This window comes from Corapipo altera, unplaced genomic scaffold (assembly GCF_003945725.1).
Source record: "Corapipo altera isolate COAL_440 unplaced genomic scaffold, ASM394572v1 67, whole genome shotgun sequence".
NCBI lineage: Eukaryota > Metazoa > Chordata > Aves > Passeriformes > Pipridae > Corapipo > Corapipo altera.
The window spans coordinates 189,588-215,984 of NW_020884906.1; the positions used below are offsets into that span (position 1 = coordinate 189,588).

Below are 26,397 nucleotides of genomic sequence, written 5' to 3' on the forward strand. Positions count from 1 at the left end.
CACGTGACCCGCCGCGCGTCCCACGTGACCAGCGGCCGCCGCGCCCCCTCCCCAGCGGCTGCGGTACCGCAGTCCCGGCCCCGCCCCCGCTGCGCGCGGCCCCGCCCCCCGCTGTGCGCGCGGCCCCGCCCCACGCCGCTCCCTGCGCGCGCCCCCGCCCTCCCCTCACCGCCCCCTGGCCCGGGCGGTGCGCGCGCGCGCGCGGCTGGCGGAGCCTCCTCAGAGCGGCCGGGGCGGGATCGGCGCTGACGGCACTGACGGGGCGGACGGGCCAGCACCGGCGGAGCGGCCGCGGCTCTCGAGCGGGCGGCTCCTCTTCCTCCCTCCTTCTCCTCCTCCCTTCTCCCTCCTCCTCCCTCCCGCATCCTCCTCGCCCGCCTCCGCCCTCCCCCCCACGCAGGCACCGCGGTTCCCGGCACGGACAACATGGCGGCGGTGTCGGGGGCCGGGGCTGCGGGCGGCTCCGCCAGCGCCGGTGGCCCGGAGATGGTGCGGGGACAAGTGTTCGACGTGGGGCCGCGCTACACCAACCTCTCCTACATCGGCGAGGGGGCCTACGGCATGGTGTGGTGAGTGCGGCCGCCGGGGCAGCTCCCCGGACAACTCCCTCCCTCCCTCCCTCCTCCTTCCCGCCGCCCTGCCCGGCCCCGGGCCCTGCCCGGCCTTGCCCTCAGAGAGGGGGAGCAGCTCGGCCTTGCTTTCCTCAGCCCTGCCTCTCCCTCCGTGCTCCCAAGGTTGTCCCTCCGGCATCACCCTTCCTTCCCTTCCCTCGTGCACACCCTCCCGCTCCATCCCTTCCTCGGTGGGTGCAGCCCAGCGGCTCGTTTGGTTTCACTAGCGCGTTTGTTTTCTTTAATATTTTTTTTCCTCTGGAGCGGGCCGCTCTCGTTGTTTCCTCCAGTCTCCGTAGTGCGACTGCGGGCGTTCAGGGAGGGAGGGGAGGCGGGGAGATCCCGCGGCTCTCCCCGTGCCCTGCCAGGGCTCACCTGGCTGCAGCAGCCACAGGTCGCAGGGGGGTAGAAAAAGTGAATCTGAGCAGTACGAGTGCCTGCCCCTGCCTGGCTTTGCTCAGGACGTGCTGTCTGTGCTGCAGAGCCGGCCAGATTAGTGCCTGCATTAACGTGTGTGCAGGTGGAAGTTCTCTGCAGCCGTCCTAGCTCTAAGATTATTTTATGTTATGAAGACTTAATACTAAGTCTCGCTAAAAACGATCGTGTGTGTTTGCTTTGGGTAGCATCAGTTTTAAAGGGCGAGGTGAACGAGCTGCAAAAATCGTGAACTACTGAAGACGTGAACTAACCGGATTACGAGTGTGAGGTGGATTTTTTTAGCGATCTAAATGAGTTGCGGTGATGCTATGTGATGGTTTATCTAGTGACTGGGTTAGAAACCTGGCATGCTCAGTGACCTTACTGAGGATTTCATATTCTTTTATTAATAAAAGAGGTTAAAAAAACTCTTACTCCTGAAATAACTTATGGGATGCAGGTGAAAAACTCTCTCTTTTTTAATTGTTTTATCAACTTTCTTCCAACAATGCCTGTTTCTTCACCATGGTTTTTGACCAGAAGTACTAAATGAGGTTTACAGGCTATGACTTCATGAAAGCTTTATCAGCATTAATTTCTCTCTTTGATTTCTTGTAAACTAGTGCATTTCTCGGCAAGGGCTCCTCACAGCCTTCAGCTGTACCTTACAGATTTTTATAGCTGAAGGTTTTTGCACATAGTCATTGAATTGTGCAGGCCTGTTAAGATGAAGTCATCGTGTGTTTCAGGGTGGGAGCTTTCATCTAGGCCTGAGCTTAGCTGGGAGATAAGCCTCTCTCACAGAGTTTTGCATTGTGGCCTTCACTTTTTTTTTGCTGTGGGAAGAACCTTCTAAATGTAAATCAGAAATCCCATTTGCAGTGTACAAATATCCTTGTTACTGTTTTAATGTTAGAAATCACTGCAATATATCCAGTCCAAAACTTGTTGATGTAGCTTCTGGTATTTTATTATGGTTATTTTATCATCTGAGCCTGGGCAAGGAAATGGGTGCAGATAGTCTTGGTTCTGGCTGCACTGGTTTGCACTCGCAGTCTGATTTGGGAAGGTACTTGGAAATAGTGCTTCCAAGGTGAAGTGCTTCCCAGGAGCCCGGCTCTCGTCAGTGGTGTGTTAAATTGTGTTTCACTGACAGTATGAAAAGCTAGAATATTTCACCACAGATCAAGGATTGCAAGATGCAGCATGATGGCAGTTGATGCCCTTTTTTGGCATCACTGTGCCAGTGAGCAGATACAGGGGAAACAGGTCCACTTCTGCTCCTCCAAATGGTGTGTTGTAAAGTGTACACTGAAACTGTTTCCCCTCCAAATGCAAAAGGTTATCTTTTATTTAAAAACTTGTTCTAATACTTTGTATCTGCTGCGAATGCTATACAAAATTATTAACAAAAAATCCAAATCTCCAGTTCAGTTGAAATATGCACTTGGCACTGGTGTGTTCTAAAATTATTAATGTAAAATGCTAGATTATGTGTTTCGTGCTCTTAATTATTGCTCCTCTGCCTTGGGTGTGAAATGACAGGGAACAAAGTCTCAGTTTATACCATGTACTTGATAAGGAAAGTGTTTGATGCACTTGCTGTAGTTAAATGCCATAGCAACTGTACTTTATTGTAGTGACTCCGATTAAATGCAATTCCTTATCCATCACAGACGTCCAGGTTACGCAGTTTAGTGCCGTGTGTCTCTTGTTTTGCTCTGGTTGCTAATGCAGTGAGGATCTGCAGAAGCCTCTCCCTCGGGGGTGGGGTAGAGGGCAAGCTGTGAGTGTGCAGATGGAGATGTTTCCTGCAACTGCAAAATCCGTTTAAATTTGAACACTTTAATAAAGGAAAGCAAAGCAGGCCCTGATGGTTTTGTTTTAGACCCACAGCTAATGTGGACCTCGTTGAAGATAATGGTTATTTACAAGTGCTTGTTATATGGAAACCAAGTATTTTTAACTCCTAAAATCCTTCACTCTTTTTCTTGTTTTTATCCTAATTATTATGTCTGGATTATTGGATTAAGGACTTGAAAAAATAAAATGCTTTTGATTATATTAATAAAAGGGCAAATGAAGTATTCTTAGCATAGTACTGTTACAGTCAATCTTCCATTTTGATTTTGCAGCAAAGAGAATAATGTTTGAGAGAGATTGATCAGAACATAAATAACGGCACTGGAAATAGAGGAAGGTGTTGACTGAAGAGACTGTACATGACTGTTCTCTCATCTGGATTTGAAAACCCTTAAAGGCTTTTAACTGTTTTCCCTAGTGCAGCAAATTTTTTACATAATCAGATTTTGAGTAAAAATAAACTCAGCAGAGTGGTGTATTCGCTGCTGTGTTGTGGTTGTGCTTTCTGAGCTCCGTAAGCAGAAAAGGCACCTTATCAGGCAAACCCCCATCTTAGTGTCCTCCGGTTAAGCTCTGCCGAAAACATCCATCCTGTGACACAGGATTGCTCTTACTCAGAAATTTTGTTGCAGAGTGTCAAGTGGGTAGGAAGTGGATCCCTGTCAGTGTCCCTTTCTAAGCTATTTTTGTTTCAACAATTTTGCATGTGAAATTAAGGGATGAGCAGAGAGCAAAGTTTGAGCCAAGATCCTCAGCATTTCCTATGACTGCAGGACATTCTTTGAGCAATTATTTAGTCATACAGTCAGGTTTGTTACTCTGAATTAATTTATTCAAATATATGTCAATGTTGTGTTTATTGTTTTCTTCCCTCCACTTTCACTTAAGAGTTGTTAGTTGTTTTGAGGGGTTTTGGTGTAAAGTTCTTTATGTGACTTTCCCTTTCTTTCAGTGATAGGGGGTTATCAACCTCAGAGTCAGTGGGATCCACTTCTAGACCAAGGCTGAAAGTTTCAGAAATACCTTTCAAACACAACAAACTGTGGAAGGTTTTTGAGATTGCTTCCTCCTCCCCTAATGCGGGATTGTTTTTTTTTAATTATTATTTTTTAAAGCAACATGTTATCAGGCCATACTTTAAACATGCTGAAACAGCAAAATAGAGCTGAGCTCTAAATTTCCAGTGTGACTTGTTCTTCATCCAGTTGGTCAGTGGTAATTCGGCACGGATGATAATTTGACAGTATGAAACAAGGAATTGTTTTGGAAGGAAATGGGGAATGGGAATATGATGGGGATGTTCTGGTTTATATCGTAGTTTTTGGGAGCCTTTTTTGTCATCAGGCTTATGTGAACGTGAAGTAATATCAGTGCTGCAAATAACTGCTTATAAATAAGCAGTTGAATGCAGATAAATGTAGTTGGAAGAAAACAGTCTTGAACTCAAATCTTGCATATCTTGGTCTGAATTTGACTGTGTTGTTACAAGGAGATCTTTGTGTTATTGATGTACAGTGCAAGAGTGATATTGGAAGTTAAGGCAGTCAACAGCTAAATGTTAAAGTAATGCTGAAAAGAATATTTAAAACATTTGACCGTAGGTTTTTCAAAGTTCTGCTTCTCTTTACTGTCTCATGGAAGAGCCCTACTTTTAGAGCATGGAAATCTGAGAAGTATGTTTGTAAAGAAACTAAAACCAGAAGGAAATCAGGAATAAAGTGATCTGCAAGGCATGGATATTTATATTAAAATATGAAAAGTTGAATGGGATTGATGTTTGTGTAATAATTTCTTTTGAGTTACATAAAAAGGTAGGGTTTGCATCCTCTGTGAGGGTCAGACTGGTGGTCTGGGGTGGACTGGTCAGTGGCAAGGACCAGAAACAGCCTGTAATGTTTTTTCTGTTAACTATTGCCTTGATCCAGAGAGAGAGAGAGAGAATCCTTTAATGGTAGAGTGAGTGCAGGAATTCGTGTCCCTGTCTGTGTGTGCTTTTAGGGAGCATGGGTAGGTGGTAATTAGCATGTTCTGTCTGTGTGATAAGGAGAACAGGGAGCTGATACAAGTTAGCCAACCCTCCTCCATGTGAGGATCAGAGGAGGGAATTAGGGAGTGTAATTGGTGGCTAGTTACCAGCTTCTTCCCTCTGGGGAGAACACCAAGGTGAGCACTTCGTTTCAGTTACTCTAACTTCTAGCCCTTACCTAACCTGACCTGGGAACCCAGAGGATCAATTAGAGCTGCTTTTCCTGCTCTCCCCAGTGAGGGACAGATGGTCCATGGGCAAGCTGTGCAGGAGGGATGGGCAGCAGCCACTGACTCTGTGTCAGAGCTCTCTTTAAGGTTTATGGAAGATGAGAGGGAGCAACTTTTCCTGTCAGCCCAAAGCAATGGGGTACTGGCTTCATGGCTGAAGAGTGCAGCTGACAGACACTTGCATTTTAAAAAATACGCATTTTCTTAACACAGTATGAATCTAACCCATGGAAACAGGCTGAGATAACTTGTGGGTCTTCTTTTAAGCATGCTTTATTAAGGAAATAAGGCTTATATGTTCACAGCATCTGATGAGGTTTCATCAGTCCATCCATATATATGATTCTTGTACTTGTTACCTGCCTTCCATCAAATTGGACAGATGGTACAAGTCTTAGAAAGTTTTTCTGCAAGTTTCATAAAAATAGGTATTTTATCTATGTGCTACTCCACTGAGGAAGAAAGTGCATCGGGGGTCACATATGATAATTCAGGCTCCCCCAAAGAGATGTGACGTGCCCCGGTTTCACAAATGGATTTATTAGTACTCTTGAGACCAGAAATGTGTAATTGTAGGACACCAGGCTCTGTTAGTTCAGAGGCTCCTTGTTCAGGTGGGGGGATCTACAGCCCACAGAAGAGTTGGTGCTTTACCAACTGAGTAGGTGAGGAGCTCAGCTTGTGTTAAAAACTAGTACTTCACTAGCATAGTAATTTTTTTAATGCTGTTCTGTTAATGCTTTGTCATGTCTTTCAGCTGTGATCTAGAAATGAAAATAACTGATGGATTTGATATTTAATAAAAATATTTTATGACATCTTGCTGTGGAATATTTCACAGCACGATATAAGATGAAAGGGATGTTTTGAGGTCATGTAGTCCAACCTCCTACTCAAAGCAGGGCTGATGTCAAAATTAGAGCAAGTTGCTCGATGCGTCCACTCAGTATTTCCAAAATCTCCAGGGATGGAAGTTCCACAACACATATGGGCAACTTCTGGTTGTAGTGTTAAACCAATTGCCCAGTGAAACTCTTGCCCTTAAAAACATGGGAGTTTCCCTTCAGCGACTTGCAACCGTCGCCTCTGAGTCGCTTTTCTCTGGGATCCCCCTTTGTTAAACTTAAAAGAGCAGTTGGATGTTTTACACCACCACCCTTTTTCCCCTCCTAGCCTATTTAAACCTGGGTTCCTCAATTTTTTTTTAATGTCATGTCCTTCAGCCCCCTGTGCATCCTAATGGTTTTCTACTGGATTTGGTCCAGTACTGGGAGAGAGGAAAATTGGATGCAGTGTTCCAGACGTGCCCTCCTAGCAGTAATCACTTCCCTTGACCTGCTGGCCACTCATGTAACGCAGCCCAGTCCATGGTCAGCCTTCCTTGCTGGGAGCCAACGCTGATAATGGATGACGCTGGATGTTGTTCTGGTAATTTGGAGAGTACTTTCACTTAAAGTGATGTATTTTAGGAATGTTTCAAATAATGTCTGAACAAAACCCCAAACCCTGCAACATGTTATTAAGCAATTTCAGTTGTATTTGATTTTGATTTCTGGATCGCTCAAATGAAACATGTGGAGCTATAAGCATTATTTTTTAATATAACTTTTATTTTACAGTGTTCAGCCGTGTAGTTTGTTTCAGGTGATTTATCTGTATAAAATCTACATTCTGTTAGTTGCTAGGACAGTTATTAAAGGTGATGGTTAACTTGTGGATGAATCCTCTTTTCAGAAGGGAGTGTATTTTCCTTTGCTCTAGTACAACTTTTGTGAGTATAAAGAAGCTATTCTCAAACTCATCTTTTTGCAAGGTACATGAAAAGCCAAATACACTTTATTTCGTTGTCAGCTTTGACCAGGTAGGTTAATAAGATCCAAGTGGTAATAAATGTCACTAATTCAGATGAGGCTATTTGATGAGCTATTGGTAGATACTTTGGCAAGGTTCCTTGTACTCCATGGGTGTGCAGTGGTGGTTGGTTTCTGTTTCAGAAGCATTCCTGTCTCCAGCCGTTTCCACTGAGAAGAACCAGCACCGGGGCAACCTCAAGTCCCCTCAGCCCTCTCTGTATCCTGGTCTCCCAGGAGGCTCCTGGTGCCCCGGCTCCCTGCACGCTGCCAAGAGGTTGTGCTGTGCCTCCCCAGTCCAGTTACCTCTCAGGGGTGGATTAAATACTGATTTGTACCTAATAGAACAGTTTGATTTGGGCAGAATCTTCATGACAATCAGTTTTAGCAGAGCTGTGCATGTGTTTTCACTATCCATCTTGTTTAGCAGTACCTAAAATTACAACCACCTAAGTTCTGTTAAGGGAAAATCTCTTCGAAGTTCTCCTTTTGTATTTCAAAAGAATTTTCATAAAATACTGAAATACTCTGTGGTGATTAGAATGCAAATGAGAGTATTTTTTACATGGTGGAAAGTAATTCGTTTGTGTTGTGGGTATATTTTAAGTACCAGCAGCTCACAATTAGGCTTCCAGTTTATAACGTGCAATTACTTCATTTTGCAGTTTCTTTTAAAATTAGCAGCTGCCACTGCAGTACCTCACTTCTTGCTTGTTTGGAAGGAAGGCACCAAGTATTGCTGATGTGTCCTGAGTAAAGGTGCAGGTCATTTGAGCACCGCAAATCAATACTCGCCAAAATGCCTCAGTCTGGAGTTTGCCCAGTTTTACTGGGATTTGGATGTTGCAAAGTATCCCAAATGACATTCAGGCTACCTTTTATACTGGATTTCTTTCTAAGTGTTTCATGATTGTGAAATAGCTTTCTTTTAGCTACAGTAGCCAACTTAACGCTAACGCCCCATCTGAACGAAACACCAAACGGTTAGTATGCTGAGGGTTTACTGCTGGCATGTTATTTTTAAAAAGATGGAAAAAACATTCAGAAAATGCCTTGTAAGCTGATACTGAAGGGGGGAAGGAACTTCTGATATGGTGAGATGCACACTTGGTGCTGGTGGTTTGACTGTTTTGTTTTGGTTTGCAAGTGCAGTACTGAACTAGCCATGGCAGGGTGAACAGTAGCAATGACCTTGCTTTCATCGGTGTTTTGGGAGAGTTTTCATTTTGCACTGATGTTTCTATGGGTTTAGGAAAATTCCTGCTTCTAAGGATGCATGGATGATTTTGTTCTACTTTCTGTTGGAATGAAATACCATGAACTATCTCTTCTGAAGATTTATATGGTGTGGAATCAATTAAGTAAGCTAATTACTAAAAAACAGAGTAATTGTCTGGATCTCATGTTTTTTCCTTTTTCTAAAGCTGATTTTAGGAGGAGTATTTGGAATATAAGTCAGATTAGAATGTTACTAGACAAAAGACTAAACCACACTGGGGGATTTGTTAATACCATCACCACTCAGCTCTCTGGTAGTGCTTTCCCTTCTCTCTAGGAAAAGGGAAATGTTTCCTGCACAAATTTATGGTGCCTGCCTGGGAAGGGTGGTGGTTGTTTTCCAGGCTCTGGAGTAACAGTGGTGACATAACTGACCTGGCATCACTGTCTTGGTGGCTTTTTTTGCCTCTTGAGAAGCCATAAGCACAGGAGGAGAAAGTTGGCACTTGACTGCCTTGTGTGGAGGCTGAGCTTTCGGGGCCCAGACACCTGAGCTGTGGTTTCCATGTCTGACTTGTGCTGATCTCGGGCTGTGCTGCTGCTGGAGGGGCAACCCTTCCCTCTGTGCCTTTGCTCTGTCATTCCTTCTCCACTCTTGTGCTGGTGCCTACACAGCTGGAGAGTTTGCTGTGTTGGAAAACTGGTTTAGCTGAACAGTTACTTCATAAAAAATAAAATTTAAGAGTGGTAACTTGAAGTGATGGACACAAAGCCCTGTGAGTGCTGGTGCTGACACAGTAAGGGGAAGGCTTCTTTGACTCTGAGCTGCTTCAGTTCTCTGAGCTGGCACAAAGGAAGGCACTGCTCCAGCTAAAGAAGTGAGAAAGGGCAGGGATGTGAGGCACAAAACTGAGAGTGAACCACAACCACTCCTTTTAATTCACTGGGCCCTCAAGGTTGTCTCGGATGTTATTGAACTCTTACAATTTTAGCCTGAAATTCATTCCCATAGGAATTACCTTTATACAGAGAGAAGAAAGATAAGTGATATTTAATATCATAATATTTTATCAAAAGCAATGGGTGCCTTCGGAATGAGGAGTTTATTTCACAGATAGCCAAAGAGCCTTTAAACATAGCAGTGAAGTTTGTTAAATTTGGCACAGATGCTATCAAAGGAAATATTGGCAGCAAAGAACCAGTAAACCCTGAAAATGGGGAGAGTAAGTGGGTAGGGAAGAAGTAGATAAAATAAGATGTAAGGGTTTTCTATTTTTTGATGACCAACTTGAATTGAAGTGGCATAAAAGAGAGTGGGCATATATGGTGGTTTGAATTCACTGTGCTTCGCAGCTAAAGGTATGGAAATTAAAATACACATTAGAACAGATTGAGAGAAGTGATTTTTTTTTTTTTTTCAAACAACTAAGATTGATCAAAACACCATAAAGTTAAATAACATCTTTAACCAATACAGAATCTTGGGTGAAATAGCCAATATTTTTCTAATGCTGGTGTTAAGATGTAATTCTAAAATTGCTCCTCTTCATAGTTCTGCTTTGTAGGTGACACAAATCATTTTGTCTGCCACACCCAGGATTATGAATTGACTGAGCTTCTGGCAAAAGTAGTTTATTTAACAGACTCCATTTTGCATGACTAACTATTTGTTTTTGAAATACCAAGAGTGAGCTAAGGAATTAAACTGTTAAGTAATTATTATGTGCATGGTAAATAGCTTAAAATTGTATTCTTTACAAGGACCCATCAGATTCTACTTTTCAGATTCTGAAAAATAAAATTGTGCCTTTATAACCTATTGGAATCATAGTCATAGAAGGGACCTTAAAGGTAAACTAAGTCCACTCTCGTGCCATGGGCAGGGACACTTTCCACTAGGCCAGGTTGCTCCAAGTCCCATGCAACCTGGCCTTGGACACTTCCAGGGTTGGGGCAGCCACAGCTTCTCTGGGCAACCTGTTCTTTCCCTCCTTGTTGGAAAAGAAAAAAAATCAACTTATAAGAAATACAAAACAAAAATACTTTATTTAGATATCTTCTATAATAAAAACCAAACCAAAGCCAAAGCAGTGATCATTTGATGATGAGCAACAGACAAAAAGGGTTAGGAATATGGAGATATCTATATCTATAAAATAAGGAGTATGAGGAGTTCGGAAGTATGACAGTTGCTTTGCAGAGGGCCCATGGTGAACAGTTTAAAAACAGGGATTTGTATTTTCTCAAGCCCAAAGCAATAATCTATCCTTTGATACTGTAATCCTGACAAAAACTACTTAAAAAAACCCAAACCAACCCCAAGATTTTCAAATAGCATTCAATTAGGAGTTTTCAGGTAAGGCCAGATTATTACTGCTGCAAATTGGATCACATCTCCTGTATAGTTATTTTAGTGTTCCCTTGTTGCTCAGTCATCCCCTGCTGCCATTTTTGTATCAAGAAAGTGGGGACCAGTTGTCACTGGGTTTCGGGGTGTGCAGGGAGCTGTATCTCACTTACTCTGAAGTGTCTCAGTTTTGAATTCATGTTTTTTGGCCTCTTCTTTCTTTATAAGCTGTCAGTGCTTATGCATGTTTCCCAAAGACTAAAAAGATAATACGTACAGTTATCTTTTAATAATCAGTGGGGAGTATCTGTAACATACCAATAGATGATTCAAGAATGCTGAATTACAGCTTATTTGACTTTTGCCCTCAGAGTAGGATGAAAAAGTACATGGTGCTCCTGTTAAAGTTATAATCTTTTCAGTTCTTGAAAAGCAATTAGTGCCTCAAGGCTGAGAATTTTTTGTTTGTTTGTTGTTTTTTAAAGAATCTCATAGGTAGCTCTCAATTGTAATGGATTATTGACTTTCCTACATGGTAGGAATTAGTCTCTAAAATTAAATCTTTAATGGAGAAAACTGGAAGTGTATAAAGATTTTTGCTTCCTGAATTCACAGCTGAAAAGCCTGGGAGATGCTTTGTTAATTAACTAAGAAATCAAAAGGAAAACTGAGCGAGACATGGGTTGTCTGTTCATAAACTGAGATCTGTTGAAACAAGGCAAATATATCCTAATAGGAATAGACATTTACTCCTTTGAAAACCAGGTGCTGCTTCCGTAAGCTGGAGCTAATAAAAAAAGTCTAATGAATAACATGCTTATTTATCTTCAAAATATCATAAATAAATAAGGCAAAGTAGCAAATATGTATAGTAAACATAGATGTTTACAGTTGGTTACAGAAAATAAATTCAGCAGTATAAAAATGACACATTACTCAGTGTCCTCGAATTGGAAACTGTCTTTGACTACTTTTAGCCTCTTTCCAGTCTTTCCTCTTTGTTAAAAGAATCATAAACTATATGTTGTAGCTGTTCTCTGTATTTTAATCATCTAGAATAAGAAACTAATTATTCTGAAGAATCTAGAAAGGTTAATATCTGATTATAAAAAGCAAGCCCCAAGCAAACAAAAAACTCCAGTCGCCCCTGTAAATCTGCACTCCTACCACCACCGCCCCCCACCCCCAAACATTGTAGGGAACAGTCTGTTATGGTACTGCTGGTTATTACTATGTCATAATACTGTGTTATTTACAGCAGTCTTAGAAATAAGTCTAAGCTATTTGCATTGTAACTTGATAAATGTCAGCATGTTGTGGAAATGTCCGTGATTGAGCTAAATGTAGACTGAATGAAAAGACTGAAGATCTCCATAGATCAGCTTGCTTGCTGGGAATTATTTTTGCCTTTCCTATTCTGAGTGTAAGCAGAATTATTGAATATTTCAAAAAGATTCTTATCCCTGGATATGCCCTTGGAATCCTGTTTCCACAGCAACACAAAACTACTGATAAAAAAATCCCTTTTAAACTTCAAATCAGTTTAGAGTTGTAATTAGGATGTTTGCCTGTAGCATTGTGTGTTTTATGTGTATTTCTGCATATGCTGAGAGCAGCCCGTAAAAGAGCCATGAGGTGAGTGATCCTGGGAGTGTTGGAAGAGTATCCCGTGGTGGGGTGAGCCCGCAGGCAGCGTGGCACGGGAGTGCTCTGGGGCCGGGGGTGCCATGGAGGTTGGTTTGCAGTGGCTGTGTGAAGAACCAGCCCTGTGTGGGATGCAGGGGTTGCCAGGAGCTGGCTCCTTTCCCCCGGCAGCTGCAGCGTGCTCTCACTTGTTCCACTTGTGCTCCGAGGGAAACATGCAGGGAATAGGAATGGATGGAAGGATGTGCAGCAGCCGCTGCGGGTGGAAGGAGCTGAGCTTTGGCGCTCGCCCAGATGTGCCTGCTGAAAAGCTCTCCTTGCCGGGGAGGAGTTAACGAGAGAGGGGCACATGGCACTGGCGAGCAGTGCCTGCTGTGTGCTGGGCTGCTGCGAGCCGAGGGGCCTTTCTGCTCACTGCTTTTGGAAGCAGCCCCACCCTGGACTTCTGGTCAAAAAGGAAGTTAGTACTGGAGCAGTACAAGGCTAAAAACTGGCTTTAAAAGTTGTGTGGTGCAACTTCTTGGGTTATAAATGCTCATTTGTTTATTTTGTGCATCTGTGCATGATGTTTTACTTAGTCAAAACTTTGTTATACATTTACAAGATACTTAAAATTAGGAACGATAAACTGTACTGTGAGGGCTTGTATTGATTTTCACACAGTGTTGCAAAAGTATCTAAATAATGGAACTCTTGCAGGTTGTCACGGGATAGTAACCACAGGTTGAAATAGGAATAATGTTGTGGCTACTTGAGTTGAGTAGTTGCAAAATCTATATTTAAATTTATCAAATTACAGATAAATAGCGTGCACAGCTGAATGGTTACTTCAGTTTGTGAAGCTGCACATGGCTGGGGTGGAAATAAATCCTTTTGAGTATTTAGAGTGTTGGTGACTAGATTCATCATGATGTGAATAACAAAGACAAAGGGACAATTATGTGGGCAGTGATCGGTATGCACTTATAAATTAGAAACTAGAAGCTATAAACTAGCACTCTAAAAGTTGTTAGTATGTGAATTGTTATTCCTACTTTACAGATTTTTATCTTCTCTGCAAAGAAGTCAAGATAAAATAAGGTTCCTGCCTTTAGAAGGTGTCCCAATTAACGGATTCAGTGCAAATATAAACAGTTGTGAGGTTTAGTAGAAGCTGACAGCCCAGACAAGTGGGTTACACTGTGCACGCTGGGACAGCACTCCCAGAATGCAAATAATCTAAACTTAGGGTGTGCTGGGAGGTGGATGGGATGTGCATGTGGAGCTGTCTCTGGTCGGACTGCAGGGGGAGTGCGGGTGATTATTAGTCTTAAAATTAGATCTTTAGTGCCAGCTGTGGCTGAGATGTACCCTAATAATAAGTGATAAGCTGGTACATGGACTGCAGGGGGGTGACACAGAGAGGACTTGGATTCTCACTTTTATACTGGTTTCATTTGCAAACACTACTAGTGCACACTATGAGCAGCGTTCTTCTTCAGCAGAGTTCTGGAGAGGAGTGTGCAAATCTGGTGTTGGTGGCAGGTTGGAGGGAGATTGTGAGAAACAGGGAAAGCTTTGGGAAACGACTCAGTCTGGCCTACAGATGACCCAGTTTTGATAGTTTATGGTGCTTCCTGGGTAGTGAAGTAGTTGTTGCTACATGGCTCCATAGGCCAAATAGGGGTCTGGTACAGCACGACTCCTCAGTTCCACTGAAGTTCAGTCTGATGTGTAGCTTTCATAGTTTTTTATAGCATGTGTCAAATTGAAAAAGCACTTTTGTAAAGGGTCACAGAGTTTGCTTAAAACCAAATTTGCTTTGAAGGCTGTGGAATGTGAAATGATATTAACTAGCTAATACAGATTCTCAGTGTACCTGTATTATGCATGACATTTAAGGTATTATGCATGAGCAAGTGTACCTGACTGCTTGTATGATTAGCTTCTTGCTCATAGGAATTGAGGTAATCCTTCGTATGTTTAATCAAGTTACGGGAAGGCTCATCTTCCAAAAGCATGACAATAGAAATAAATACAGTGTCCCTTTTGATGTTTCAACAAGGCAGTATTTCAGTTATGCTTCCCTTAGCTGAGGCAGTGCATGCTTAGTGGTGTTAGTGTGGGGAGATCTCCTGATACAAGCAGAAAAATGTATGGAAAAGGTACCCTGGAGAGGAAATTCATTGCATCTCTACTGCAAATACTCAGCTTTTTTCCACACTGAATTATGTTTTATAGTTGAACCATCTGAAAGCAAAATTACCCATCCTTTTCTAAATAACAGCATAAACCATTTGCCAAGAAAATCCTTCAGGAACTATAAGTGAAACAGCTACAAGAGAGGAAATTTTGGCATATTTAATTGATGAATTCAAGTTCTTTTAATCTGTACAAGGAAAGATGCATATTTTTCTCTGTAGTCAACCTTTGCTTGAGAAGCAGTAACTGATTTATCAACTATTGTAAGAGATTAGGAGCTTTTATTTATGCATCATCAATTGGTAAATACTGGCATTTTGCCTTTTTTCTGCTCTGCATAGCTGCTACTGTCCAGTCCTTTGAGAGGAAGTAAGATTCTGCATTGTGGAAGAAAAAATTGCTCAAGTCAATACAAAGGAGGATGCAGGAGGCTTATGTATAATGATAAAATGGTTCATAGAGTTCTTTTATTTCTTTCCCCAGTCCAGGTTGTTCATGCTTCAGAGTTATTTCTGGTTTTGTTTTCTGCTTGTGCCCTGCCTTACTGGTACACTGCAAACCCTGCAGGTGATGAGCTCAGAAATCACTGTAGCCAAAGCACTTTTGAAGGCGATGGCAAGTTCCACTTATGGCGCTTGGTTATTATCTATTTTGGGACTTAGGAACTGCTAATGTGTTATCTGTATATGCATATACATATGCAACAGCAGCAGTTGTAATGAATACTTGCTCAGCATGTGGCATTTCAAAGCACCGGTGGAGCATCCGAGTTCAGGGTTTCTAGAGACAAATAAATGGTGCAGTCTGTGGGTACAGAACAGAGTTTAGGGATCCAGGCAGGTCAAAGGGATTCTGTGGAGAAACCATGCAAAAAGAATGTTACATGTGCATGAGCTGTGTGAAGCTCTTACTGACAACACAAATTATATGTCAGTTTTAATAATGAAAGTGAGAAATGTTAAACACTCTTGTATCTAGTGGTGACAGTAGTGTCTCAAAACCACCTTGTTGCACCATACTCTGTTACTAGTAGAAGAGCCTTCATGTGGTCAGGCACTTGAATTCCTTTTAGGTCTCCTTTTCTAATTGGATTTTTGAATTTTATTCTGCCTTGCCTGGTCACTGGTTACCGGGTCATCTCAGCAGAGTAAGGCCCATTAAGAGAGTGTCAAAGAATGTTCTGGGACTAAATTATAGAAAATCGGTGGGATGTAAAGCCTGTCTGGCTAGTATGTTTATTTTTTATATGAAATGGTTGAGGTTAACTGAAAGGTATGGAATTTGATTGTTTTTTAATTTCCAAACAATGCAGGAGTGACCAAAAGGAAATTTGAAAGAAACAAGAATCGTATACACACATTTAAATTCTAATTAATTGAATTATCATATACTTTTAATGCAAGTAGAAGGTATGATAATGAGATACGTTGTCATTGATATAAACAGAACCATAGAAAACATCCTAAAACTTGTAAGGATTCATAACATTTTTAGGAAATAATAACCTGTGCCTAGATTTTAGAAATTTGTGTGTATTTTACTGAGCCTTTTAATTAGACTCAGGCTGTGATATTCTTCGTGCATGTGTAGACATGTTGAACAGAGATCCTGAGCCTGCTTTATTGGGATAACTGGGAATGCTGTTCTGAGCTCCTGGAATGACAGTCCTGTGAATGTAGCAAGCAGTGTGTGTTCCTTAACGTGGGTCCCAATCCCTGTGATCCCTCCCTGCCCTGCTGCTGCCTCCCCTCTGAGTGTGCACTTGGGTACATCTTTCTCCTCTTGAACTCTATTATCTTTGGAACCGAACTTGGAAAGGTGTTTTCACAAATTCTCCACCCCTTTTGTTCCTGTGTGTGTGTTACAGAGGTAACACAGTGTACAGCAGCGGAGGGGTAAGAGGTTGTGACAGCGGTATTGCTTGCAGGAGTTAGACATAGGATGTGGAATTCTGCTGCTTGAAAGCTGGTTTCTGAAGGCTTTTCTGTGCCCCACATGAATGGGTTAACTCAAGATGAACTTTTTCTCTCAAACTTTTGATGATTACAGCACATAGAAAAAACCTCACGCTTGTTTGTTCTACAGGCTGATAAGAAAACCAAATACTTCCTCCTCTGTCCAGGATCCCAAGAATCAGCAGACTCCAAGTCGGTTGGGAAAGCCAGTGGCTGTTGAGACCCATATTTTCGTCTGTTCTCTGCACTAAAAGACATGTGTCACTGTCACCTCTCTTCATTTGATAAAAATAAATGTGCATCGCCCCTACATTCAATTGAATTCACATTCTTTCTTTCTGAAGTGAATTAATTTAATATTTGTTATAATTGCTGTTATTGATTCTCCTCTAGTTCTGCTTACGATAACGTCAACAAAGTTCGAGTTGCTATAAAGAAAATCAGTCCCTTTGAGCATCAGACATACTGCCAGAGAACTCTGAGGGAGATCAAGATCCTGCTGCGCTTCAGGCATGAGAATATTATTGGAATAAATGACATTATCAGAGCTCCAACTATTGAACAAATGAAAGATGTGTATCCTTTCCAAGTATTAAGTTATTCTGCATTGTTAGTGATGGTTGCCTCCTTCTCTGTTTTGATTGTTTCTTCTTCTTCATCCTCTTCGTTACTAAATTTCAATAAAAGGTGGCTTCTATTGTTGTAAATTGAAAGGGAAATTAATAGTATTTACTCGATCTGTAGATAAATAGATAAATTTGATGTGTAGATGAACACTAGTTTTGTTCTTTCTTGTCCAGGAAAAGAGAAAAATGTTAATTTCTCTCTTCCAAGGCAGAGAACTCTACACTGTAGAAAAGATTTAGCTTAGTCACTTAATCCTAAAATTATATTTGCTCTTAATAGAGCTGCTGTTAAAACAGATTGATTTGAGGAGAAAATAAAGTGGCTAGACTCTGCTATAATTCTCTAAAATTTTCTTAAAGGATAAAATTGATACCTCTTAGGGGGAAAGAATTAAAGTAAAACACAACCCCCAGTCTTGCAGTGCTTTGTGCATTTGTGAAAGGTCTGAAACTGCACATGGGCAGGTAATTGCCTGATTAACACGTGCAGATCTGTCCTTTTTGTTACACTGATGGTCCTTTTCACGGGAAGCTTGGGTTTGTGTAGCTATGACTTCATGTGTGTGTCTGTCAGGTGAGCAGTGTTAGCTGGGAGGCTGTACCTGGGATACAAGGCCTGGCTTAGAGTCACCCAGCTGAATGTCCCCCAGCCCACGTGCATTTGTCCCTGCTGGATTTGTGGGTCATCGTAGATGTCTGCCCAATACAAGCCCCAGGTGTGTGTGGGCAGAAATTGGATTGAGTCCAGGTCAAATGTTTGCACTTCACACTATCAATATATTATTTGAGTTCAGCCTTATGTGGGGTCCTGATGCTGCATTTCTGGGGCCCTTTTGACTGATGTAAGTGCATGGTGCCTGTAAAAAGGTGTCCTGATTGAGTGGTCTGGTATAAATTCCCAGAGGAGAGGATGGGAATACCCAACTGGAATGGCAGTAGTGGTGTGTTTTCACAAAATCCTGGTTCAGTGAAAAGTGATCAGGGAACTACACCCCAAGGGTTTTGCAGCCAGATTGAATTATGAGGGAAGAAAATTTTACTTAACTCATTGCTGTCAAAACAGATTAAAAAATTCCCTTTTTTAATGTTCATTGCAATCTTAGGAAAAAAAAATCTGACTGAAAATACTGGGATTTAATTTGAGTAAGAGAGGAACCGTTGTGTTTAATATAGCATAAATATATATATACAGTAGAGAAGAACAGCTGAATTTTTGAAGTGGGGAGATGGAAGAGAAAACTGATAAGAAATGATCAGATCTTTTACCTTTTATGCTGCTATGCAACTGCAAGCAAGTATCTTCGAAGCTTATTAGTCATTAACCTAAAACCTGCCTTTGTTTCTTGGCAAGCAGGATAGGAACCAGATGAAATTAAGATTCCTATAAAAGTCAAGCTCTACTATAAAGAAATAGAGGTTTATGATGATTAATTGGAGAGGACCACATGCTGGTACCTCTTAGTTCTGTAAAGGGCTGCATCGTGTAACAGGATTGATTGGATTCCAAACTTCTAAAGCAAGAAGTTTGTTTCATAATTGTCATGAAAAGACAAAAAAGAGAAAAATTGTTCTAGAAGTTCCATTGAATACTGGGTGTTGATATCTAGTACAACACCACATTTTTTTTGCTGCCTTACATCTAATGCCTTACAGATACATTGTGCAAGATCTTATGGAGACAGATCTTTACAAGCTCTTAAAGACTCAACACCTCAGCAACGACCACATTTGTTATTTCCTTTACCAGATTCTGAGAGGGTTAAAATATATCCATTCAGCCAATGTGCTTCATCGTGACCTCAAACCTTCAAATCTGCTGCTTAACACCACGTGTGATCTCAAGGTGAGTCGAAATGTCTTACAAATTTTCCTACCATGGTCTTCATAAACTACCTGCTATAACCATGAATGTGGGGTTTTTGCTGGAGATTAATGTGATTTTTATCCTTGAGAGATTGCCAAGACATTATCTGGTTTGATAAAATAATTATCAAGATTGGAGTGACTAAGAATCTCTGTTAGGCTGCTGTAATGAGTGCATCACTGTTTCCATCTGGAGGTTGACTTGGAAACAGCCTCTTTCAAAGCTGGATGAAAATACTGACCTGAAGCAGAATCATGTTTACCTCAAAAGTAAACTGACAACTGTGTATATTTCAAGTTTTGGGTTCTCTGTTTACACTGTTAATGTTTCATTGTTTGTATTTGTGGGCAACTGAAGTGGCATGTGAGATTCAGTGCTGATTAAATGCACAGCAATTGCTTAGAGAGAGAAGGTTCCTAATTTGCATTTCCAGTCATGGACGCTGTACTCGTTAATACTACAGAAGGATGAGCTTAGAGCTGTTATGATTCTTGGAAAATGCCAGCTCAATGCTTAGTGGCATTCAGTAAAGCAAACCAAGTGTGGAGAATTAGAACAGAAATAGAGAATAAATACAATATGACCTTAGTGTGCTCTGTTACAATTCCTTTATCAGATTTTCAAGCAACCTGCCACTGCAATATGTGCTCCCTGGTGCAGAGTATAGGAGTCTATATGACAGAGCATTTGATTTTTCATAACCTAAAGGGAACTCTGGTGCTTGTACAAATACCACATCTAAAGTTTGAACAGCAGAATTGGAAACCAGTACACGTTGGGTCTCGTCTATGGACGCTGAACTTGTATCAACCTGTTTCTTTGAGGGCCGTTGTGCAAGTCTGTGTGTCAGCTCTGCACAGGGGCACAGAGTTGGTTACTGTACATCAACTCAAAACAACGTAGAGTGAAACTACTTAAAATCACACTTTTGAAAGAAGGAAAATAGGAAGTTTGTTCGTCTTGAGTGGTAATGCTGTGAGCTTCCTTCTTTCATGGTGTTATGAGAGCTCTCTTCTGGAGCTCAGAGTTCTACAGGTTGTAACAAGAGCTCCTTCTTTCTTCGCCCTTAAACATGATCTTGACCTCTGGATTATAGATTTCTTTTCCAGGAAAAAATATATGAGTCTCTATTGACCAAATGTGTTTGTGAATCCTGTGGCTTGTCCTGAGCAGCTGAAAGGCTCCAGACAGGAGTGCAGAGCTAAAGCTGTTTCTGTTTCTTTAGGTGAAGCTACAGACTTAAATGTTTGAGACCTTAAAGAGGACCTACCACATGGTGAATGAAAGCTGGTGAAAGTACCTCATTTGACTGTCTCTTGTTACATATTTGCAGTGAAAAATTAGATTTGAGATTCCTTGAAAACTACTATCTTGGAATCTTTCTCCAGTGGGAGTCCTGTGCAATAAAGATACTGGTCTCTTTTGCAGCCTGGCATCTTTGCCATGAATGAGATTAATGTGTACTGACGTGCCACTGACAGGCTGGAATAGGCTCTAAATAGTATCTAACATTTTTACAAGTATTTTCACATGATTTCATGATTCTCTGCATCCAACAATTTGACCCCTTTTGTAGTTCTGTAAATGAAGTAAGTTACATAAAAACTCCCATGGCCATAGGAAATTCCTGGGCAAGTGGCATTAGTATTTCAGAAAATGAGATCAAAGTTATTTTAAACAGATTCTCAACTAGTATGTTGCAGTGTTTTCGGTGTCCCACGTTATTCCAGCTGACAATCTACTCATTTGACTTAGTTAAAACACAAGCATATTATAGCAATATTATAAGTTGTGCTTTTCCATCTACATAGTGAAAAGTCCCAAGCGTTAAATGACCAAGAATTGTTACATACTGCAACAGGCTTGAAAGGAAGGCAGTGAGAGATGGTTTTTTAAGGAAAAAATGTTATTTGCTTCAGAATTTTACCACTAACTGTAGAGATGCAACTGTTTCAACTACCATCGTATTAATAACAACTAAACTTAGTGGAGGCCTCTCTGTTTCCTTTTATACAAATACACACACACAGGCACAGGCTACTCAGCAATGCAACTGCAGATGTTTCAGTATGTTAGTAGTATTGTTGAGTGTCATTTCATTTGCTTAGTAAATGGTCATATTACATGGTCCTTCTAAATCTTCCCATCTGCTTGATAGCTTCACCCAGTTTTAAGTCATCTCTGTTTATAAAAAAAACCCCAACCATCCCTGATACTGATTGCAAGAACACTGTTTGCAAGAAGTTGAAGCTAAATATATGACTAGGATGCTGGCATCTTATTAATTAATTAATTAATCTGTTTATTTAGTGGGGAAGTAATTTCTTCTGTCTCAGTAGCATCTGTTCTGTCTCTCCAAGGCATGAAGCACTCACTGCCATACCTGGGTCTTCCATTCTGCAGGAACTGTGTGCTCTCACCCTCACGTGTGCAGCCAGTGCTGTGCTTGTCCCTCACACCCGGGACTGCAGAGCACAACTCTGACCTCTCCAGCTTCTCTTGTCCCTTGCACTGGCACTGCAGGCAGAGCTCTGGATCTCCAACTTCTCTTCACTCTGCTGTAACACTTCTGTCAGCTCTGCAGCCAAAACCCTCTTCCTTGCATCTTCAACCTTGAAGCCTTTCTCACTAATGGTGTTTCTTCTTTTCTGCTTAACCTGTTTCTGCTCCAGTCAGCAGGAGCTTTTTGTCATTTTAATGAGCTCTCTCTGTCATTGTTCTTCCTTTCCATCCCATGTGCATTTTTCAACTTGAGAGATTGACAGACACCTTCTGTAATTCAGTTCTTGCTCCTCACTGTGAACCAGAGAGTGTCTTTCTTCTTTTGTTTTAATAGTAACAAACCCTAGCACTTTACTTATGTGTAATACTAAAATTCTGCACAAGTCTCCTTCCCTGTAGTTTTATCTAGCTTTTTTCTGAGTTTAGGAGGAAGAGATTACAACAGTTTTGCCTGCCTGCATGATTATTTTCTGAACTCTCTAAGCTGTCCTCTACAGTTTCTTTTCTACTGTCTTTAGAGGAGACTCTTCTGATTATTTGTACCAAGTCTCTTTATGTAAGCTGCTAATTGCACACAAGGCAGCTGCTCTGGTCTTGTAGCCTGGGAAAACCTTGACATGTTTAAAAGGGTTCTTTCTGGGTTTGTTTTTTAAGGATTCAGGGGTTTGGGTTTATTTTTTTAATATGTAGCTAAAGCCAGGTCATGCAGCCTGGCTTATGACATTCATCACTTCCTTTTCTTCAGACCCTGTGTTTTACAGTCAGCTGCTGAATCTTGTCTTTTAGAGGTAGCTTTTAGTCAGTTGAATCACTTCTTCCCTAACTGATCTGTCAGTTGTCTCACAGGCAGGTTGTCCCTCCGGGAAAATTAGGGAGTAGCTGCCAGGGTGCAGTGAGGTTTCTGTGGTTGTGATAGGATTATCCATTACTGCCTTTATTGACTACAATATATTGTTACTTCACATTTTGAATATAATCAATGTACACAATTCACTATAAAAGAGTAAATATTATAAAACATGCAGAGAAACCTCCCAACTGTTTGCCACTCCTGCATTTGATGCCTTGTTTTCATGAGAGTACATTACATTTCATGCAAATACACTTTATGTGGAAATCATAAGCTGGTATTTGTTTGGGGGATAGCAGAACCATAGGAACATGTCTAATGTGCTGCTCAACAGTCTTGCCATTGACCTTTGGGAAGGTAAGAAAGGAGCAGCTGTTCTGCTCTAGAACACTGTCTGTCTCCACATTTTCACTTTTTTTTAATTTCTCTCTGGAGAGGGGGGCCACTGAATAGCTCTGAAAGCCATGGAGCCTCCTTACCAGAGCAGGGCTAAACCCACCTCTTCCTTTTTGCTGAACTTGCTAGTCTAAATCAGAGTTTAGTTTTCTTTTCCTGGTGAGATAAAACTATTTATCTGATACAGTATTGACAAATATTTTTTTTGCATGTGTTTAGTTTTGGGGGGATTTTTTTTTCTTTAAGCTCATGCTTCCTTCAACAACCTGTAATCTCTCCAGTCTACCATTATCTCATGATTGGATAGGTTGTTTCTCATGCAAAGATGCAGTTATGGTGGTAACTTGTGTAAGAATGGGTGTTGAACTTGGTTACAAATGTGTTGGTTGCTAATTTTGTTTTCTGGAAAGCTTAATTGCTTTCTCTTTTTGTTTTCTGGTGAATTTCTAAGAGTTTGGAGCAGTGTATCTCACCAGCTGTCTGGCAGAGGTGTTATTCAAGAAGCTCATAGTGGAACGTGGGTAGAGTCCTTCCCAAATCTTCGTGTTCGAAGCCTAGCCATGACATAGTGGAATGTAAATTGTGCACCAGCAACATCTTTTTTTCCCCCAGGTGTTTATTCTTCCTGGCCCCTGAATGGTGGTTGGATATTCTTTGTAATTGATCCAAAACATTTTTCTTAAACTTTGTGTACTAATTTTTTTCTAAGAACATAGGTTGCTGTCACTGTTTTGGAGGTGTTCCATCATTGGTTGGGAATGATGAATTAGTACTGTTATAGTATTGGAAGATGTATGTCTAATGTACCTTTTTTCCTATTTCTTTCTCTAAACCCAGATTTGTGACTTTGGATTGGCTCGTGTTGCAGATCCTGATCATGATCACACAGGATTCTTAACAGAGTATGTGGCCACACGTTGGTACAGGGCTCCTGAAATCATGCTGAATTCTAAGGTGAGACACAGTGTGCTGCTGTGGTGCTTCTGGGGCTGATTATTCCTTTGTGAGTACCAGCTGTGCTTCCCCCTCTCTGTGTTTTTAGGGTCAGAATGCATGCACAGTCTTGGGGAAAAGTGGTAATGGATTTGCAGTACAGCTGCTGGCTGGCAATAAATTTGTGATTCCAGAATCAATTATTGGATGCTACAACTGAGTAATCCTGTGCAGAACTTCCCATGTCTCCAGTTCCTTGGCAGTCACAGGACTGCTTCCATCAGCTGCTCTGCCGGTGAGCAGGACAGAAGGGTTAGGAATGAGCATTCCACTGCTGCCTCCAGCAAGGCTGCAAACACTGCCTTAATGTTATCTTGACATCTTAATTTAGGTTTAGAATGTATAATGAGAGTGAATCTGATTCTGAATGAAGGCATGTGATCTTTGTTATGTGTCAATCTTAATTGCATTCCCATAGTCTCCATGAAGTCATTCCTTTGTTTTTTATATGCTTGGAATTACTGTTGTGTGCTTCTGTGGCTGTTTTAAGGTATGTCCAGTCCCTGTGTGCTGTGGGTCATGGGTGTCCTCCAGAACCCCCCTGTGTGGTCTCCCACAGCAAAACACCTGGGTGACACCTGGGGTTGTATTGGATATTTTGGGAAGACACTGTTGTTTCTGTAGGATTTACAGTGTTGGGTGGGTTTGGTTTGTTGAGGCAATAGTGTGTCTAAGGTGCTTTTAGAAAACAGACATCTGACCAATCCAGGATTCCACACATGTTTAGGGCACTGTCAGGAGCTGTGGAATTAAGAATACTTGGTTTCCAAAATTTGTTAGTTTAAATTTGCTATAAAATCAGGGACTCTCGAAAATGTGCAGTTGGTAACAGATTTAGCTAAACTTGGAGAATCCTTTTGGAGAAGCATGTCTTAGATAATTCAGTTCTTGCTACCCCTTCAAAGTAGTGTTTTGATAGAGGATTCTTAATTGTTTCATTCTTTACAGAGAAAACAAACAGCATGAACAAGCATGACTCATCTAAAAAAGAAAAATATTATCTGTGTGCACTTTCACAATTTACTAATGTAACATGTTGCTGCAGTTATGCAAAAATTTGACAAAAATATGTTTCTGCTTCCCTGCAGGGTTACACCAAGTCTATTGACATCTGGTCAGTGGGCTGCATTCTGGCAGAGATGCTCTCCAACAGACCTATCTTTCCAGGAAAACACTACCTTGACCAACTTAACCATATCCTTGGTAAGCTTTATGGCAAAGCAGCATTTCCACATCCCTCTCTCTCCATCTTCTCTACCAATTGGGCTGGTCTTTCTCCTGTGGGTCAATGTGTAAGGTACAGGTCTGTAGGTGTATCAGCTGTTCCCTGTAGTTATTGCTGCAGGGATTTCTACATCTAATCATTGGTTTGGGGACAACTAGAAGATACTTACCAATGTGTTTACTACATCAGCAGAGATGTTTTTAAAGTAAAATTTAAAAAAAGGTATTTAAAAAGCTCATATATTATTAGATTCAGGTAAAATTTTTAAAATTTCTATAGATAAACCACTTGCTTGGATCTTTTTAACAAGTCACTGATCATTAGAAAACTCAAATGCATTTGTTTATTAAAAAAATGTTTTTAGTAAAGGTTTCTAAAACCTTCTGAAGTATTCTGTGTTCTTAAAGCATTTAGTGTGAAATCGTCTTCCCAGCAGTTTTAATACTGAGTTTTACCAGATAGATACAACTGTATTAATGTGCTTTTCACAGAATGCACTGTTTGTATTAATTTTTTTAGGTATACTTGGATCCCCTTCCCAAGAAGATTTGAATTGTATAATAAATTTAAAGGCCAGAAACTACTTGCTTTCCCTACCACACAAAAATAAGGTACCATGGAACAGGCTGTTTCCAAACGCTGACCCCAAAGGTATTTTATGCTCTATTTTGTTGTGTCAAAATAATGACAGGATGGGAGTTTTTAAAACCATCCTAAATAGAACATGCAGGTCCTTTAAAACAGCACTATAAATCTAGTATAAAATCACAAACCAGTGTGAAACCTTCATAGTGGCTTATTTTTTAAAACTGAAATTTTTAGTAACTCTAAGATTACATATTGTGGTGTTTGATCTTTACCTTGCGTGTAAAATCCAAACTCCTGTCACTGTGGTGAACATCAGAGTTGGATTTTGACATCAGCATCAAACAAGTCCTGAACTTTGTTTCTGACATCAGACAGGAGACAGCAGCTTGTTGCTGCAGTGGGTGGGGTTTGTGCAGACTGGGTGTCAGTTCTAGGTCAAACAGGGTCATGTCAGTCAAAGGGCAGGTCCTTAGGCACCACGAAAGATTACAATGTTAAAGAATTCAGTTCTAAATTGAGCAAAATTTATAAAAGCAAGGAATGTAATAATTATTGCCTTTCTTAACAAGGCTTTAGTAAAGGGTAAATTTGATTTTGTTTTGCTAGATAGCAATTAATTTGCCTTTTAAACTACTTCATACAGTTTAAGGGTTGTTTTGTTCACAGTACAGTGCTCTGACACAATTCATAAGTTACTCCTTTTTTAACTGATATGATACTTTATTCTTAGTGGATATGATCAGGTACTGAAGTACCACTTAGAAGCTAATTTCTGCAGATGGAACTGTGTCAAACTGATTATCCTTGTCATTGAGAGAAACAGCAGTGATTTATTCTGCTTTTATAACAGTGCTCAACAGTGTGAGAATTGTTACCGTGGGCTTTGACAGCTCAGATTGCCAGTGCTGGTGCCTGAGCTGAGGGAATGTGCCGTTTGCTGACTTGTGCAGCACTTCTCATCGAATCCTCGGAGCAGCTTTGACAGGGCAGCTTTTCCGAGAGCTGGTTGTC

The 26,397-nt window shown here is 41.1% G+C and overlaps 1 protein-coding gene across 2 annotated transcripts in view; it reads left to right on the forward strand.

Moving 5' to 3' along the window:
* Window positions 1-188: 188 nt before the first annotated feature.
* Window positions 189-26,397, forward strand: part of MAPK1 (mitogen-activated protein kinase 1) — a 39,522-nt gene continuing 13,313 nt past the window's right edge. For both annotated transcript variants that reach the window (XM_027652331.1, XM_027652332.1), the window contains exons 1-6: window positions 189-569; window positions 16,736-16,918; window positions 18,622-18,811; window positions 23,418-23,534; window positions 24,662-24,776; window positions 25,318-25,449. In XM_027652331.1, coding sequence (XP_027508132.1) covers window positions 427-569; window positions 16,736-16,918; window positions 18,622-18,811; window positions 23,418-23,534; window positions 24,662-24,776; window positions 25,318-25,449 — 880 coding nt within the window. In that variant the 5' untranslated portion in view covers window positions 189-426. The remainder of the gene's footprint in view (window positions 570-16,735; window positions 16,919-18,621; window positions 18,812-23,417; window positions 23,535-24,661; window positions 24,777-25,317; window positions 25,450-26,397) is intronic.